Source organism: Canis lupus, chromosome 1, assembly GCF_003254725.2.
Source record: "Canis lupus dingo isolate Sandy chromosome 1, ASM325472v2, whole genome shotgun sequence".
NCBI lineage: Eukaryota > Metazoa > Chordata > Mammalia > Carnivora > Canidae > Canis > Canis lupus.
Genome location: NC_064243.1, coordinates 30423781 through 30441814, shown reverse-complemented (window position 1 = coordinate 30441814; position 18034 = coordinate 30423781). Strand labels below are relative to the sequence as shown.

At 40.1% G+C, this 18034-nt stretch overlaps 1 protein-coding gene across 1 annotated transcript; it reads left to right on the top strand.

Moving 5' to 3' along the window:
- The first annotated feature begins 606 nt into the window (after positions 1-606).
- LOC112644183 (p53 apoptosis effector related to PMP22) lies at positions 607-16986 on the top strand. Its single transcript, XM_025422391.3, has 3 exons — positions 607-921; positions 11417-11557; positions 15494-16986. The coding sequence occupies exons 1-3, from the start codon at positions 708-710 to the stop codon at positions 15718-15720; spliced, it is 582 nt and encodes a 193-aa protein (XP_025278176.1). The 5' UTR covers positions 607-707; the 3' UTR covers positions 15721-16986.
- The last annotated feature ends 1048 nt before the right edge of the window (positions 16987-18034 follow it).

Genomic DNA, 18034 nt, shown 5'->3' with positions numbered 1-18034 from the left:
GTCAAGTGCCCGGTGAGCGCCTCCAAAGCCGCAGACCCCGGGCTCGACGCCGGGACACACGGGTACAGGAAACACGGCCCGGGCTGGCCCAGCGCGGCCGACCCGGCAGCCCAGATAAGGTACGAAGGGAGCCAGGGTGCAAGGTACAAAGGTGGCCCAGGAGGAAGCGGCCGCCCCGCCGCGGGGGGTCGGGGGCGGGCTCGGGGCGCAGCGCTGACCCACAGCCCCGCCGCGCGCACGCATCCCAGGCCGCTCGGAACCTGAGGCCGCGGCCGCGGAAGGTCAGCGCATTATCCGCCGTCGGGGACGGAATACTTAGCGGGCCCGCCTGGGTCGAGACGCGCTCCCGGCGAGGCACTGGGCCGCAGGCTCGCTTGGCGCGGGCGGCCGCGGGCGGCGGGGAGCGGGGAGCCGGGCGGTGGGGGCGAGGAGGCGCGCGCCGCGGCAGCGAGGCCGGGCCCCGGGGCGGGCGGGTCACCCGAGCCGGCCCCGCCTCCGCCCGCGCGCACCCGGCCGGCCGGGCAGGTCGGGGCGGCGCGCCGTGAGTCACCGGAATCTAGGTGGGGCCCGGGCGCCCCGAGCCGCGTCCTCCCGGGAGCCGCCTCCCCGCGGCCCCTTCCCTTTTGTCGCGCTGCCCGCGCTGGCGGGCCACTCTCCGCCGGCGTCCCAGCCCCGCGCGCTCCTCCGCCCCGCGCCCCGCCGTCGAGATGCTGCGCTGCGGCCTGGCCTGCGAGCGCTGCAGGTGGATCCTGCCCCTGCTGCTGCTCAGCGCCATCGCCTTCGACATCATCGCGCTGGCCGGCCGCGGCTGGCTGCAGTCGAGCGACCACGTCCAGACGTCCTCGCTGTGGTGGCGATGCTCCCAGGAGGGCGGCGGCAGCGGGTCCTACGAGGAAGGCTGCCAGAGCCTCATGGACTTCGGTGAGTGCCGGCGCCTCCGGGAAGCCCTCCGGGCTGCGGCTGGGCGGGCGCAGCCTTCCGAAGCCGCCCTTCGCGAACGGTCTGAACTGGGGCAGAGGTAGTGAGTGACTGGGAGAAAAAAGAAAAAAAAAAAAAAAAAGTTTAGAGCTTAGGTTTCGGCATCCGATCTGAACAAAACGGAGTAACAGCTTTGGGTGGCCCAAACCAGGCTCACCGCTGGACGGAAATGGCCCTAGTGTAAGCTCTGTTTTTTGTAGGGTTTGTCAGTTACATGCAAAAGGTGATTTTTTTCAGGCATTGAAAAGTTTTAGAAGAAGAAATGTAATGGACAACCTGTATTTTCTTGGAGACCTGCCAAAATCTCTTACCATTATACCTCCTCCTGTGTTTCTTTGTAAGATTAAAATATAAATATTAAAATACGCGCCTTCCCGAGGTCGGTGTTTTCGTTTACTTGAACTAAGCGAAAGCAACTCTTCTTCCATTAAAAAAAAGGCTTTTCCATCAAAGTTTTTAGCAGTTATGATCTCAGCAGGTACTACAGTATTTTTAAGCGTCAGTCTAGTCCTGGTTAGCTTTTGTTTTAGGGAGTGTCTTTATGACTTAAGTAGGGCACTGTTTAAAAACCTCACTTATCTTAATCTGATTTGTAATCTATGCAGCAAACACATCTTCTACACCAGCAGAATGAAACAGAGTTGACAAGTTTAATATATCTCAGAGGGAGTGTTTTATTTTTCCAGCATGAAGGCAGCCTGGGTGTTTCACTTAATAGGCCCCGACTGGAGAGGAGCACTTTCCTGTCTGCTGCCACCCTCTGCTTAGGGCTGTCCTGAGAACAGCTGGGATCTGTTGTGATTAGCCATGTGGGCCTGGGGTGCAGGAGACAAGAGTTTAAGTATGAGCATAGTCGGAAACTTAAAGCTAAATGCTACTGAATGAGGCCTTAGCAACTGAGTTTAATAGTTTTAAACTCAGAAAGAAGGCTACCCTGCCTTTTTTTCATTCCCTGCTAGGACCACTGACTTGATTCTTTACTCCAAAGTTGTCCACGGCTTCCAAGCACACGGTTTATTTGTGGTTCTGGTGCCCCGTATCCAGAGCTTGGTGCTGTATCTTATCTACTGTGGAATTGTTTGGAGGTTCCCACTTTGTGCTTTCCCGCAAAGGGAGTGCATGGTCCTCATTAGCAGGTAATAAAATGTAAAGACTGCATGGAATTCCTGCTTTCCTTAAAGTCTGTGTTTTTCCTCTCTTAAAACAAACAGACCGCCTGCCAGGGTTTCTATTATCTCAGATCTTTTGAAAGGAAATTAATTTCTTTGAAGTAAAGTATCTGTATCTTTTAGTTAAAATGCATTGGAGCCCAGGGTCTTGTAGGGGACTTAATAGGACTGCTTTAGACGAGTGTGTTTTTAAACAGACTGGATAATCGTGCTTGAGAACAAAAACTAATACAGATCCAAAGAGCATGCCGCAACCCCCTCCTCCACCCCTTGCTTATGAAGTAAGAAGTTTAGCACACCACTGGAAGGGAGGTGCAGTAGAGCCACCAGCAGCACTATTGCTGGGACATGATCCAGCTTGCAAGGTTTTGGCTGTGACTGCAGTCCTCTTGTGAAACTCACACAATGAGGTTTTTATTTTTCTTGACTTGCAAGATGAGCTCACCTTCGGAGGGTGTGGCGCCTCCAGCTTCAGAATGATATGGTGCTTTGTATATGGAAGAGAATGAGCAGGTTTTGTTGGTTTGATATTTTTTAATTAGGAGTTTAAAGCATTCACTCTTCTAATTGTAAAGACAACACTGATCCAGTGATAAACTATATTTCAATTTGATATAGAAATTGGCCTTTGGTAAAGTTCAATTTTCCAAGTAGGTCTTGAAAAATCTATTACTACCTTTATGATGCAGCAAGACCGATTTTCATAAGTGGGTGGTGGCTTTAACCTCCCAGTTAAGTTATTCCTATGACCTTTGCAAAGATAAGTAAGTGCTAATAATGTGTTAGACGCAGCTTTTGCTCATGACCTAGAATCAAATCATGAATCCGGGATCCACTGTCATCAGGTGTCCATGGGAAGAACCATATAGATGTGAACTCCCCAAAGAGAGGTCCATCTCAGGCTACTGTGGTCAGAGATGAGTTGGGAGTGTTTACTATACTTTCACTTCATTTTCTGTCGTGGCAAATTTTGCTTCACAAGTATACAAATTGTGTATTTCTACACTGTAGGGAGATTTTCTGGACATCTTTAACTCTGGAGATTTTCAGATAACTTCAGTAAGGCTTTGTGGAAAACAATATGTTTACAGGAGGTTTATCTAAAATGTAGTAAAAGATTTATACACACTCCCACATAAGTATAAGCACAAGGAGTAAGGTAAATGGCTCTAGTTAATATGGTATTTCAGGGCAGAGAATTGTGTTTATCTACTCTTTAAAAACTTCTTGATTATGTACTAGAAAGTATACATTGTGATTTACCATTGTAACTATTAAGAAAATATATTTAATATTTAAATATATAATATATTTAAGAAAATATATCTTCTTATTACAAAGTGTTTGACCATTTCTTTCTATTAATTGATATTAATAACATTAATATGTTCATTTTATTATTAAAAACAGATCATTCCTGGCAAATCTTTTATTTTTATTTTTATTTATTTATGATAGTCACACAGAGAGAGAGAGAGAGAGGCAGAGACACAGGCAGAGGGAGAAGCAGGCTCCATGCACCCGGAGCCCGACATTGGGTTGGAATTCAATCCCGGGTCTCCAGGATCGCGCCCTGGGCCAAAGGCAGGTGCCAAACTGCTGCGCCACCCAGGGATCCCATTCCTGGCAAATCTTGGCAATAATCCTAATAATATAGCTGTTTCTATAAAGGGAAATAGTTCCTAAGAACTATGTAAAATGCAGAATATTATATTCCCCATGGTTATTGACAGTTTTTTTAAGGAATTTCAGATTGCTACATCACCTCATTTTGCCTCATAAGTGAGCCACATTATACATGGAATATTTGCCTTTACATGATATTAACAACTGAGTAAATACCCAGCTTAACCAATACTTGCTTAATTTTTTTTTTTTAAAATTATGAGCATGTAGAGCATTGAAAGAATCTCACATTTATATTTGTCCAAATGGGGAAAGAACATCCAAATGATCATTCAAATTTCACATATAAATAAAATGCAAAATTGCATTTGAATGCATATTCATGCATACTGTTTTTGTTCTGCTGGCACCCATCCCTCCCCTACCCAGTTTTAAGAAAACAACACATCAGGAGCATATTTTAAATATCAATGATACAGATTTCAAATCTCAAGCAGGCTCCTACTTGTCAGGGTGGAGACAAATGGTGATGAGTTTACCAAGAATGGCAGTGGGGAGTCAGTGCAGCTAAGTCAAAGGGTGCTTGCCTCAGCTCTGCACTCAGAAGTTCAGAGCTTCATCTTTACCAGATGCCTTTGAATACCACACAGTGCATTGCATGTGGCTTTGTTTTGTTTTGTTTTTAACATGAAATTGGTCTTGGATAAGTCCAGGAATCAGAGTATTATAAGAAGTATTTTTTTAGATCATTTCACCCTATGGTTCTTAAATATGTAGGAAATGAGAAAGATAAGTACCAACTTAATAGGTTTACATTAGGCTAAATTTGACTTAAAGAACCATGTTGAGATGATGCTCTTTTGCTGGGAGGCAGGGTGAGGTATTGAAATGTTATTATTTTATGAAATTAGGCATTAGTGGATAGATTATTCTGGGTGTGTGTGTGTGTTCATGGTTTTACCTAACAAAATAAAAAGTTGGCTAGTACTCAGTTGATTTTCATAATTAAAATATATATGTCTATTGACTTATAAAATCCAGACGTGTAGGAACCAGTGATCTAGTCCACTTGCTGCACTTAGCAGTAAATCAACAGAGAGCCCCATTCCCTTTTAAGTGACCTAACTTGTTTTCTTCCGTCTAGCGGGCACAGACTCCTAGGCTATAAAGAAGGGTGTAAGAGTGCACCTGTTCAAGCTTTCACCAAAGCCTGTGCTCATCAACACCACCCGTGACAAGCTAAGCCTCTCCCCTTTGTTCCACAACATAACTCAGTTCTCTGGACACTGCTGTTTGTCTAAAAGTACTTGTCTTACACTGATGGAGTTCCAATACGCTTCCATGCAAATTCTACTTCCCAGCTGCCTTCATCTAACAAACTTTCAAATCTGTGAGGATAGATCCCCAATTCCCTGCTAGTTATCTTTACTCAGTTCAGGGTAGAAATCCCTGTTTTCACATCTTCCTGTGTAGGGTGGTTTCCCCACTGAGACTTTCAAAGAAAACCATAAAGGGGGAAAGGACCACAGTTCTATAAAAACACAGTGGTAAGTAGTTATCTTCAGGTTCAGTTTCAGGAGAAAATGTGGGGCATGCAAAGAATCTCACACCAACTAGATGCCATCCCATGTGACCCTGACCTTGCTTTACTGCCTTCTAAAGCTTCTACAAAATCACTTCTTCTGATGTAGATTTTTTTGGAGTCCTGTTACGAGTTGTCCTCTAGATTTTTGCTACTCAAAGTATCCAGACCAGAAGCATCCACATTATCTGGTGGTTATAGGACACTCAGTGTCTCAGGCCCCACCTCCTGAATCATAATCTGCATTTTAACAAGATCCTTGGGTGATCTGTAAGCACTTTTCTGGTTTCAGAAGCACTGGCCTCTGTTCCTGCAGATTATCTCCTCATTGGACATGCACCAGTCTTTTTGAATATATGTTCCACCCATGTGCATATTCATTATATATTGTATATATCTTGTTTGTGTAGGTAGGATCTTTTTAATTTTTTTGTCATGAATCCAGTTTTCATTTCTGATATAAAGAATCTGTTTGACATAAAGAACCCTATACAAGCAGTATGAGATCTGACAAAAGCTCAGATTTACTAGGTAGGGCCTTTGTACTATTACTAGATGAATCGATTGTTCTAGAAAGGGACCCTACTGTAATTGGATGACAGGTTGGTATCTGCAGGGCACTGAGTAAGGGGCTAGGCCAGACTGTCTTGGTCAGTGTTGGGTGCCTACATGAGAAATTACTGAAGAATACAGCAAATCCCTTAAAAGAAACACTAACTTTGGAGGAAAAATTGGTGACAGCCTGCAGAGTATTACCCACAATACTAAAAATATTAGTAATGTTTTCATCTTACAAAGTTTTTTTTTCCCTTTTACAAGTTTCAGTTTATGGTTTCTAGATTGGCATTCAAGGTATTTATTTTATCTATCTATCTATCTATCTATCTATCTATCTATTTATCTATCTATCCTACTTTCTTAGTAGTTGACGTTACTGGTCTTTTCCTAGCTGTATTTACCTTGTAATGTTGTATTTTTTTCTTTCTTTTTTTGGGTAACATTGTATTTTCATATGTCGTCACTGGAAAAAAGATACAGCATTTTTCTTATGCAAAAAACTTAAAAATGTTTCCTAGGAAAAACTTAGGATTTCATTAGTGACTGTTAGTTTTGATTTAGTGTTGAATCTTTGCAAGTGATAGCAAAATTAAGTAAGCTGTTCTTCATCCAAATGGATCTTTTTTTTTTTTAAGATTTTATTTATTTACTTATAGAGATGCAGAGAGAGAGAGGGGCAGAGACACAGGCAGAGGGAGAAGCAGGCTCCATCAGAGAGCCTGACGCAGGACTCCATCCAGGGTCTCCAGGATCACGGCCCTTGGCTGCAGGTGGCGCAAAACCGCTGCGCCACCAGGGCTGCCCATCCAAATGGATCTTTAATGAATCTTATAAAGTGGATTTATAAGGCTGCTGGTTTCTTTGATAATAGGAACTTCTCCAAGTGATACTTAGAAAATAAATTTAGGACATAACAGATTATATGTAACACCAGATTGATTTTCCCTTAAGGAGAAAGAACAAACAAGAAACATTCCTGCACAGAAATACAGCATCTGTTTACCTGGAGTACTTGAGCACGACTTGTGGTCTCAATTCAAAGAGTGCCAATTGATGATGAGAATCTTCCCTGCTCTCTATCACAAACCGCAATTAGGAAAGGCAATAAAATTTTGCACATAAAGGGCAGACTTCTTCAGAATAAAGATGGACATACTGCCTTCCAAGAGCCAAGGACCATCTATCTGTTCAATCATGGAAGAAGTAGTAGGATAAGTTTTAAAAGCTGATATTTTTATATTGGGGTTGGTAAATATGGTATAATTTAGACCATGATATAATATAAAAATATAAATAGTTCCCAAAAGGGTTGGGTAAATTTGTAGGTATTAAGCTCATTCTGGGTATTTGAGACCAAAGGTATTTGGAGCACAGACTTAACTGTTTTTTGTTTTGTTTTGTTTCTAGATTTTATTTATTTATTTGAGAGAAAGAGATAGTGAGATAGCAAGAGAGAGCACAAGGAGGGAGGAGGAGGCTCCCTACTGAGCAGGGAGCCAGCCCAAAGTAGGGCTCCAGCCCAGGATGCTGGGATCATGACCTGAGCCAAAGGCAGACACTTAACCAACTGAGCCACCCAGACACCCCTTAACTTTTCAAAATGTCTGTCATGGAGATATGCCATGTCATAAGTCTACATGGCTGTCGGCCTTCTTGGGCAGAATATTGGGCTGGAATGACCCTGCTTAGACCAGGGTCCATCTCATCATTTTATAGCAAAATAGTCATTGATATGAGAAGGCAGGTTGTCTTACTTGTCTTCATCAGCCAGATCTTCAAAACCTTGCCTAGATTTTAGTCTTAAGTGGTAGTTAAATGATTCAGTGTGGGTGTTTCCATGCTGCAAGAGCAGGTTATACGTGTTCTACTTCTAGGGAAGCCTTTCTCAATACAAAATGCTACTTAATTTGCTGTTTTGATTTTCTGTAGACTCAGCATTTTGAGTAAACAAGTTACTACTGAATTATTTAACCTAGCATAGACCAAGTTCTTAAAATGGGCTGTGTTTCTGTTTGTGTTCACCTGTTGGCTTCAGGTTAGTGAGGTGAACTGGCTTTCTATTTTCTTAGTTCAAGTATTTGAAACTAAGTGTAAATCACACCTCAGCTATTATGTTAGAGGAAGTAGTAATAGCAAAATCTGTATTATCTTCCCCAAATAAATAGGAATAATTATTGATATTACTATTCATAGCTATATTTTTAAAACTCTAGTCTGTGACTATAAAGTTATCAATATATATTCCTTGTTAGGAAGTTTTATTGTTATTTTTGAAAATTCACATTCTGATATGCAATTTTTCATTACGTTTGCATTCCTGTGCATGTTTATACAGATATATAGCCTTTTATTGCACAGTTTCTAACCTGTGAACTCAACTTAAAAGGAAAAATCAGTATCTGCTTACTTGACTTTAATCATTGGATTTAATTGAATGTAGTGATTAGTAGTAGCCATAAAAATCCATAGAAATGTGACTGTTATTAACAGTGGGTCACATACTGAAAATAAAATGCTCTCCTTTTTGGCAGTACTGCATCTGTTTTTATGAGATTAATCATCTCTCTTAGTTCTTCTTAAACTTTAGTATGGCTATAAGAAATGTCAGTCAGGTGCAGATTCCTGGGTACTATCTCTTGAGTTCTAATTCAGTGGGTCAGAGGAAACTGCAGAAATTTATATTTTTAATAAGCACCACTGATGATTTTGACACAGTGGTCTATGGACTAGACTTTGAGATGGTCTGATGGTCCCCTTCTCTTGCATTTTCCCTTACTTGAAGGACAAGGCAAAAGTGAGATTGTTTCACATTCTGGCTTTGTTCATTTCTGTTTTAAAATAACACATTTCTATTTTACCTTGCCCCTAAGATCTCTTCTTGATCTCCAGAAAGAGAAAAAAGGTCTGGAGGAAAGTAAGGAAAATTATAAATATAAATTAGGCCCACTCATGCACTGTCTCAGCCTCATCCTGCAGCGATATTAAGGGATAATTTGTGGGGAAATGTGGTATTTCTGAGGCATATAAAAATGTTTCTTCTCCTTAATAACCTACTATGTCTCAGTCATTCATAAACCTAGAGGAAGATCTGGAAGGAGCGTGGGGATTAGAGAATCAACAGGGAAACTTTGTTCAGGCTTGTCTATAACAGATGGAGATGTAAATATGTGGTGGGTAACTGAGGAATAAGAATGTGATGATGCAGAACTTTCCAATATAGGGGAAAAAATGAAAAAACTTGAGATCCTGGAGAGAAGTCATAGGCATACTTGAGAAACTTCTTGAACGGTAAGGGGCAGAGAATTCCTAACTCCCTGCCCTTTCACACAAGAGCTGTCATCCTCACAATAATCTTGAAAGAAGGCATTTTTCATCCTGGTTAGCAGATGTGCAGGCTGATGGTGGCTAATTGGTGGTGGAGGCAGGGTATAAATGAGGTCCAACTGGCTTCCAAGCCCCGGCTCCTCTCGGCTCTCTGACATCCTTTTCCTTTGGCCAGTCAAATGATCTATCATTAAGGGAGGAGACATTTGTCAGCCAAGCTGTGTTCCAGTAGGAGCAAAACCAGGGCAGATGTGCACATGACTGTCTTTTTCGAGTGCAATACAGAGTGATAGGTTAAGAGCACATGTTCTTCCATCAGCAAAAGGATAAATAAAATGTGGGCTCTACATACAACAGAATATTTTTTGACCATAAGAAGGAATGAAATGTTGGTACAGCCCTGAAGACCTTTCGGCTAGGTGAAAGGAGACAGTCACAAAAGGCCATGCAGTATGGACCCCATTTTTAGGAAATGTCCAGAATAGACAAGTTTGTAAAGCCAGAAACTAGATTAATGGTTGCCTGAAGCTGGAGAGACGAATGGCAAGTGACTGCCAATGGATATGTGGCTTCTTTTGGGGGTGATGAAAATTTTGGAATTGTAAGTGATGATTGGTTGCACCACCCTGTGAATATAGTAGAGACCACTGAATTGTTTGAAAGAGTGAATTTTCCAGGATGTAAATTATATATCTGAAAAGAATCATGTGTTGTATTTAGACCAAGCTTGAAATCAAACTCTGATTGAATCACTTAACAGCTCTGTGGCTGTGGGCAGGTCATTTGAACTTTCAAAGCCTTACTAGATCCTCATTTCTAAAGAAATGATGATAAAGATTTTTTTATCTTTAAGTAATCTCTATCCCCAACATGGGGCTTGAACTTAACAACCCTGAAATCAAGAGTCGCATGCACCACTGACTGAGCAAGCCAGACACTCCACTAAAGAAATAATGATAATATGAACCTTTAAAAGGTATTGTGGGAGTGTCTTGGTGATTCATTTGGCTAAGCGTGCGACCTTTGATTTAGGCTCAAGTCACAATCAAGACCTGTGTCAGGCTCTGCAGTGGGCATGGAACCTGCTTAACCTTTCTCTCCTTCTCCATCTGCTCCTCCCCTGCCTCCCTCTCTTAAGCAAAACAAAATAAAATAAAATAAATCAAAAGTTATTGTGAAGATTTAGTGAATGCATGCCAAGTTCTTAGCTCAGTGCCTGGCACAGAGCAATTATGTCATCAATGTTAGTTATGCCCTCCAGAAAGCAGGTTGTATTGGAAGAGATTTTTGAAATCAGTGCAGGTTGCACAATGGGAATTATTGACTGGAATTGTTAGCCTGGGTATCATGGCTCTCCCTGTTTCTACAGGTTCAAGGTAAAACAAGGAGGTACTCGTGAGGATTTTCAAACCCAGAACTCAATTTTCACTTCATCTTGGTTGCTTATAAGGCTCATATCCATAATTAAGAATCCTTGCACTATAAATTGCAAAGTTAAAATTTAGACAATTGGATATATGTGCACCTAAACTTGTTATAAAAATCACAGCTTCTTTATAATTAAATTGTTTTAGCTCACCTCTCTGCCTGGCCATAAGTAGATTTTCAATGATTATTTTGGCACAGAACCAGACATTAATATGAAACAAAGGTCTTTTTAAAGGTATTTGAACCATTTGCTAAAGGGATTCTAATTTAATTGTTCAACACTAAAAATGTTGTTTATTATGGTTGTGTTATGTTAGAACTTGTGTGAACTTTTTATTTTATTTATTTTTTAAAGGACTTTATTTATTTATTTGAGAAAGCACGAGAGAACAAAGTGGGGGGAGGAGCAGAGGGAGAGGGAGAAAACCTTTTAAATATACCTGTTTATATGGCTTCTTTATTACATGAGAAATAGTTGAATGAATTTTAACTTTCGTTTCAAAGATAGAAACATTTGCCCCAAATCTGGGGGTAGAAGACGTTACTGGAAGCAATTTATTAGTGCCCTCCATATGAATTGCTTACTTCTCCCTTTGAGATATGGAGATGTGTAAGTACTGTCAAAAAGACTCCTTTCACCCAACTATAGGTAGTAGAAAATAAAAAAAAAACGAAAATATTGATACTTTGATAAGGGATTTTTAAATTTGGCATGTGTATCTTATTAATCACGGTTTCTTTTCTCCCACAGCATGGGGAAGGGCAGCGGCCGCCATGCTCTTCTGTGGCTTTATCATCCTGGTGATCTGCTTCATCCTGTCTTTCTTTGCCCTCTGCGGACCCCAGATGCTCGTCTTCCTGAGAGTGATTGGAGGCCTCCTGGCCCTGGCAGGTAAGACTAAGTCAGCGGTTCTTCATTCATACCTTCCATAGACATCATCATAGTACTGCCCAACCCACCATTCTTGACAATTACACTTCCAGGTCTATTGTCAGAAAATGTGTCACCAGGGGCAGAAGTAACAGAGATGTGTTCTTTAGGGTCCAGGTGCCTTTCTTCCTGGAGGAGGTCTCAGATGATATCTTGTGTTCTCCATCCACGCTGCATGCTGCTGTCTCTTGTAGGTGACCCCACGTCCAGCAACACCCCTACTTGGAGGGACCAGGGCTGACACAGTGTGCTGTTTCCATGGGGTGTCCCAGTGCTGGCTTCCTGTGAGCCCCTTGCTATGGGGACTGGGATGTCCCTGAGCCATCTTACTTATTGAAGGTGTATTACAGTCTTATGTCCCAGGTCATGGAAAGGTTTTCTGCAGGGGGACGGGAGACCCTAGGAAAGACCAGATCTGGAACTGCCTTTTTGTATCATAGAGCTGATTCTGAGGGGTGGGAAATGGAGTGAGGCAGGTGGCTGTGGTCAGAGTGAACACTGATTAATGGACTACAAGAACTAGGAATCTAGGACCAAGAATTATTTGAAATTTCCGTTGGTCCCTGGCACTAGGGACCTCAGTCACAGAACTGAATTTAGATGGATCACTGGATTTTTCTGACAAAGAGAAAAGAGAAGGTGCTGATAAGGTTAAGGCCACAGGTCTGTTTGACATAGCAACTTAGGCCCTTGGGATCAAAGCAAAAATCCAGCCACAGACCTGGGGTGCAGGTATAGAGTGAGCACATGGTCAGAAGCCTTGGATTTAGGAGAGGTACATAAGGTAAAGCAGGAGCCCAGAGAGAGACCACCTTGTGCTGGATTCTCTGAGCTTAGGGAACGTGTTCCCAGAGCCCAGGGCAGGATGAGTTGGGAGTGCGGGGGGAGGGTGGAGAGTAGGGGAGAGGGAGGAGGACCCTGGCTCAGAGAAAGGGGGTGGCTCAGAGAACCAACCTGTGCAGGCCCAACCTTCACCTGTATATTTGAGCATTTCTCTTGATTGAACATAAGGTTTACTCTGGTTTTCTTTCTGTCTCAGAGTTTCCTTTTAGAATAATATTTTAAAATTAGGAGCAGTTTGGAACCACAAAACATGAAGAATCTTATTGAATCCCATCTCTACTTCTATTTGGCTTTCATAGTTAAATTTATAAGGCCTTATCAAGGAAACACACTTGATATCTTTTCTTCCACACATCTTAGAAGACTAGCTAGATGCCTGTTCCAATCACCATTAGAAACACACTAGGACATTAATGTTCATTACCATATGACCCAGGAATTCCACTTTTAGGTATATATCCCAAAGAACTGGAAGCAGGGATTTGAACAAATACTTGTACACACATGTTCATAGTGGTATTTGCCATAGCCAAAGGTGGAAACAACTCAAGTGTTCATCAGGACAAAATGGTTAAATATTTATGTACACACAGTGGAATATTATTCAGCCATTAAAAGGAATAAAGTTTTGATACATGGTACAGTGTGGAAGGATCTGAAAATATTATGCCAAGAAAAACAAGGTATACACACAGAAGGACAAGTATTTTATGATTCACTTATATAAAGTACCTGGAATAGGCAAATTTATAGAGATCCAAACTTACCAGGGGCTGAGGGCGGGGTGGGTAATGGGGTAAGCAGAGTTTAGGTTGGGAATATTGAAAAAGTTTTAGATACAGATAGTGATGATGGTTGCACAACACTGTGTATTTAATACTACTGAGTTGTACACTTAACAAATGATTAAAATGATAAGTATTATGTTGTATATATTTTGCCACCATTTAAAAAAAATCCCAGTAAAACTCTTTTATCCATCTTAGCATTAAAAAATGAAGATATAAAACAAACAAACAAATAAATAAATAATTTAAAAAAAGATCTGACATCATGAGTCTATAAGACTCATGAATCACTGACCTCTATCTCTGACACCAATAATACATTATATGTTAATTAGTTGAATTTAAATAAAAGTTTTAAAAAGATTATGTGAGGTAATATGTGAAAAGTACTGTGTCTGGCCCTCTATAAATGTTAAGTAAAACTTTATTGATTTTTTGCTGGAGATAAAATACCATCTTAACAGGTACTGAAATTTCAAGGAAATAAAAACACATTACTAATAAAAAAATAAATAAAAATTAAGATCTAGGAATGACCAGCTTGAGCTGACAGGCTTGCAAGAATTACTATTTTCAGGAAGACTGGTTCTATGAACTCTCACAGATTCACAGCATACTGCCTTGTGTAATTCTGTGTCCTTATTTTACATTATGACTAAATACTCCTCTTTTCCTTGAGAGCTTGACAAGTAGAATGAGAAGTTTTTACAGGAGTGAAAAGCCTAGAAATCTCAATGTACTTTTAGTGGTAATAATGTTGAATTAGGGCCTACTCAACTTTTAAGAATTACTTCACAAAAACAGTTATTTTTAATTTTATATTTATTTTGGGGTTAACATCAGAAAAATTGAGCACTGATACAATTTAGATTTTACAGAAGTGGATCCAAATTGCTATACAAACTCTACATCTGATGGACCAAAATGGGTGATGAACAATATTTAACATTTACGACCAGAGGAATTAGAGAATAATGTAGTGTCTTACACAATATTTGCAGTAGATAACAAACTTCCCAAGTAAGAGTTTGCCACTTAAAGTGTGTAAGAAACAGAAATATTTAAGATCTGCACCGAGATCACCCTTCTTAAATTGCCAGAGAAGAGGAATATTTTGAGTTGAGAAATAGAAGGAATGAATCAAGATGTAGAAACACCTATGGCCTTTCTAGCAATAAAAAAAAAAAAAAAAGGAAAAGAAAACAACTTTAGTTTACATCTGTGAAGATAGGGAAAAAAGTAGGTAAAAGGAAAGTAGGGGTGAGGACTCTACACTCCCTGGAGCGCGGCCACCTGGCACCTCTTGGTGTAGACTTGTGTCTTAATGTTACAGAGTGAAAATGTGTTCATACCTTATGATGTGGCAGTGGACATGGGAAATAGTATGTGAAAAGAATGCAGAACACAGCATAGCATGTGGATGTTCATTATAGCTTCATAGAGTTATGCATGCTCATTGAAAAATAATACAAAAGTAGATTTAATTGAGTTCTTATTTTTTTAAGTTGCTTAAAATATTAATATGACTAATACTAATTGTGATAAGGTGACTGTTATACCAAAGAGTTTAGAAATCTTCTTGACCTGTATTTTCTTTCTTATATCCTCCTTACACTCCCCCAAGTCAGGATGATTACTCTCCTATTTTATTTCTCTTCCCCCAGCCTGGAATGCTGTTCCTCCAACCTCCATTTCTCCATTTCTATTTATTCTTCAGATTCCTGCCTCCTCTGCAGACTTTTCTGGTGCTTCTCTACATTGATCATTCACATCATTGGCTTGTTTCATTTAGTCACTCATTTATTAAATAAATATTCCAATGGTGTGCTATTAAATATCAATATCATCAAATATATGTGTATATATTATTTTTGTTAACACTGAAAATATTCACTGTGTTTGGCACAGTAAATACCAAGTGAAAAAGTACTCTTCTGAGCCACCCTGCTTTCTACTATACACCATAGTTTTGCATTTTCTACTTGAGTGAATGTAATGCTTGCACAGGCACAAAGAGAGATTCTCTAATTGCTTTCTGTCTTTCGTATATTCAGTATTCTGGTCAGTGCCAGATCTGACATACAATAGTCAATAACTTGTTTGAGCTCATGATTGATAGGTTCCCTCAACCCCTTTCATTAGCATGAAGTGGATTTAACACTTATTTAAAGGCAAAAAACAATGGTGGAAGAGGGAGTTAATCTGTTATTACCATGCATTCATTCATGGATCCGTATTCACTTTGGGATGTTTTTCTTTCCTTTAGCTGTATTCCAGATCATCTCCCTGGTAATTTATCCTGTGAAGTACACCCAGACCTTCAACCTTCATGACAACCCTGCTGTCACTTACATCTATAACTGGGCCTATGGTTTTGGGTGGGCGGCCACGATTATCCTGATCGGCTGTGCCTTCTTCTTCTGTTGTCTTCCCAACTATGAAGATGATCTTCTGGGCAATGCTAAGCCCAGGTACTTCTACACATCTGCCTAAGGTGGGGAGTGAGCAGAAGACAACGCTGCTGCCAAGATGGATCCCAGAGCAAGAAACTGTCTTTCCCAGAATCCTTTGAAACCATTTTGTAGGCAATGTTCATATCATTAGACTAGTCAATGCTAAAATAAATTTTGGGGAAAATTTCTTAAATGGTGTTAAAGTTTCATATTCATCTTTTATATATGTTTTGTAAACAAAACTTATTTCTTTTAAATAATGACCTGTAATATGCTAATATCCCCTTATATCTATGCATACCATTTATACATTTGTAAAAGAATAGGAATATGAAACTTAACCATGTATAAGGCAAAAAAAAGAAGGCTTCAAAGATTGGCTGGACCTGATCAAGTTTCTGTTTTTCCCAGATAGAATGGACTGAATCTATTAAGAGCCAATAAAAAGAGGGAGATACTAATAAAAAATGTCAGTGACCAAATATTCTAAAAGAAATGCAAAAAGTAAATATTTTCCAAGCCTTCACTTATTTAAAGAAGTGAAAGTTTCCTAAATGCATATCGTTTGTGAGAATTTCTAACTAATATCCTAAGTAATTTTTTTTTTTTTTTTTTTTTGCGAAGCTTCACATTAACTTGATATGGCATCTAGGAAAGTATTCTTTCATAGTCAAAGCCTGCTGCAATAGTAAGGCCTTCATATGTAGTGAAATGTTAAGATGAAATTTTCTCTTTGAAAGTGGTTTATAGGGTTGGGGTGTGGGAAAATGCTACATTAATAAATCTGTACTCTTTTGTGTCTATATGTTCAGGAACACAGTAGACCGATTAAAAGATGGGCTAGGTCTAATTCATCACGACTATAGGCATGCTTTGGTTGCTTAGTAAAGCATTAGGAATGCCATTCTTCTCACAAAGTAACATTAAAACAGCCCAAGGAGACGAAGTGACTTGAATTATTCATCTCAGGTTGACTGGGCTCTCATCATATAGACACAGCTTCTGGTAGATAGCAATTGTAAACAACAACTTAAATGTAGTTACAAACCTGGTCGTCTTTGGAAAAAGAGATATAAACTATCTGGTATAAGACACAACAGGAGAATTCAGGGATGTGAGATTTCCCGTGAATGGCAAATAGATGATATATCACATTGACTATGATTTTTTTTTTTTTACCATTTGTACTTACATAATGAAAACCAATTCATTTTATATATCAAATTATTATTTTGTAAGTTGCAGAATAAGCAACTGCAGTTTTCATTATGAATTTTCCCCCAATAAACCAGGTGTTCTAATCTTGTTTCTAGTTTGTAGTTTTTGGTCTTGCTTTTTTTCTTTTTTCACGTCTGGGGAAGGGACTTTTAAAAAGATTCTTTGAGTGGGGCAAAATAAGAACATCGGATAAAATGAAAAATAGCTTTTCCTTAACGTTTTAAGAGTCTTGCTTATTTTAGGTATCCAGTAACAATTTTTGAATGGACTTTAAGGGATTCTAGTGGTCTGCTTCCTGGACTTCTTCCTCAATGACCAATCCCTGTCGGTACACAGATACCATACAACATCTATCTGGTGCTGCCAGCAGAGGGAAAAGGACTAACAGATCTCTTGTAGGTGCAGATGCCAGGGAGCATTTGTGTGGTTTAGCTGAAGATTCATCTTTCTCCATCTTCCTGCTTGAGATGGGATCTTCTTCCATTCAGGTAGTGGGACAGCAAGCAGTTGCTTCTTTTCCCCTTGTCCACCTTCCCAGCTGACAATGGTGTTCCAGCATGGGTTATAGGTTAAATCTCTTATGGCGTGGGTAAATGTGAAGACAGGTTGCAGGTGGTAGATTGGAGATACTTCTTACAGTGTTCTGGTTGGTTCTTGGAAGTCCATTTTTTCCCATGTTTTTCAAAATATGAGGTGAATGTTCCTCATCATAAATTTAGAAGAGTGTCACCTGGGTGATTATTTACACCAAAATTTTTTTTCTAATTCTCTGACAAGTAGAGGACTTGAAGTGACATTCAACAATGCTAAAGATGTCATCTTCTAAAATAATAGCACAGGTAACTCAAGAAGATAATGGGTAGCTAGAGATTAAAGCAACTGGAATTCCCATTATACCTGAAAATGATTCTCAGAGGACAAGGTTCTTTAAAGCAGGCACTCCTATCTCTGGATTTTTCCCTGCCCAACTGTCTTCTTCCTCTCCTTAATAAATTATACACTATATTCTAATGATGCACATTTAGGAAAAATGGCTCCTTGGGAGAATAATGAAGAATTTGACCAAGAAACCATCTGAAGACTAAGAATACATTGCATGATATTTCCCCTAGTAAAGCTGAGTGGCTTTTGGCTCT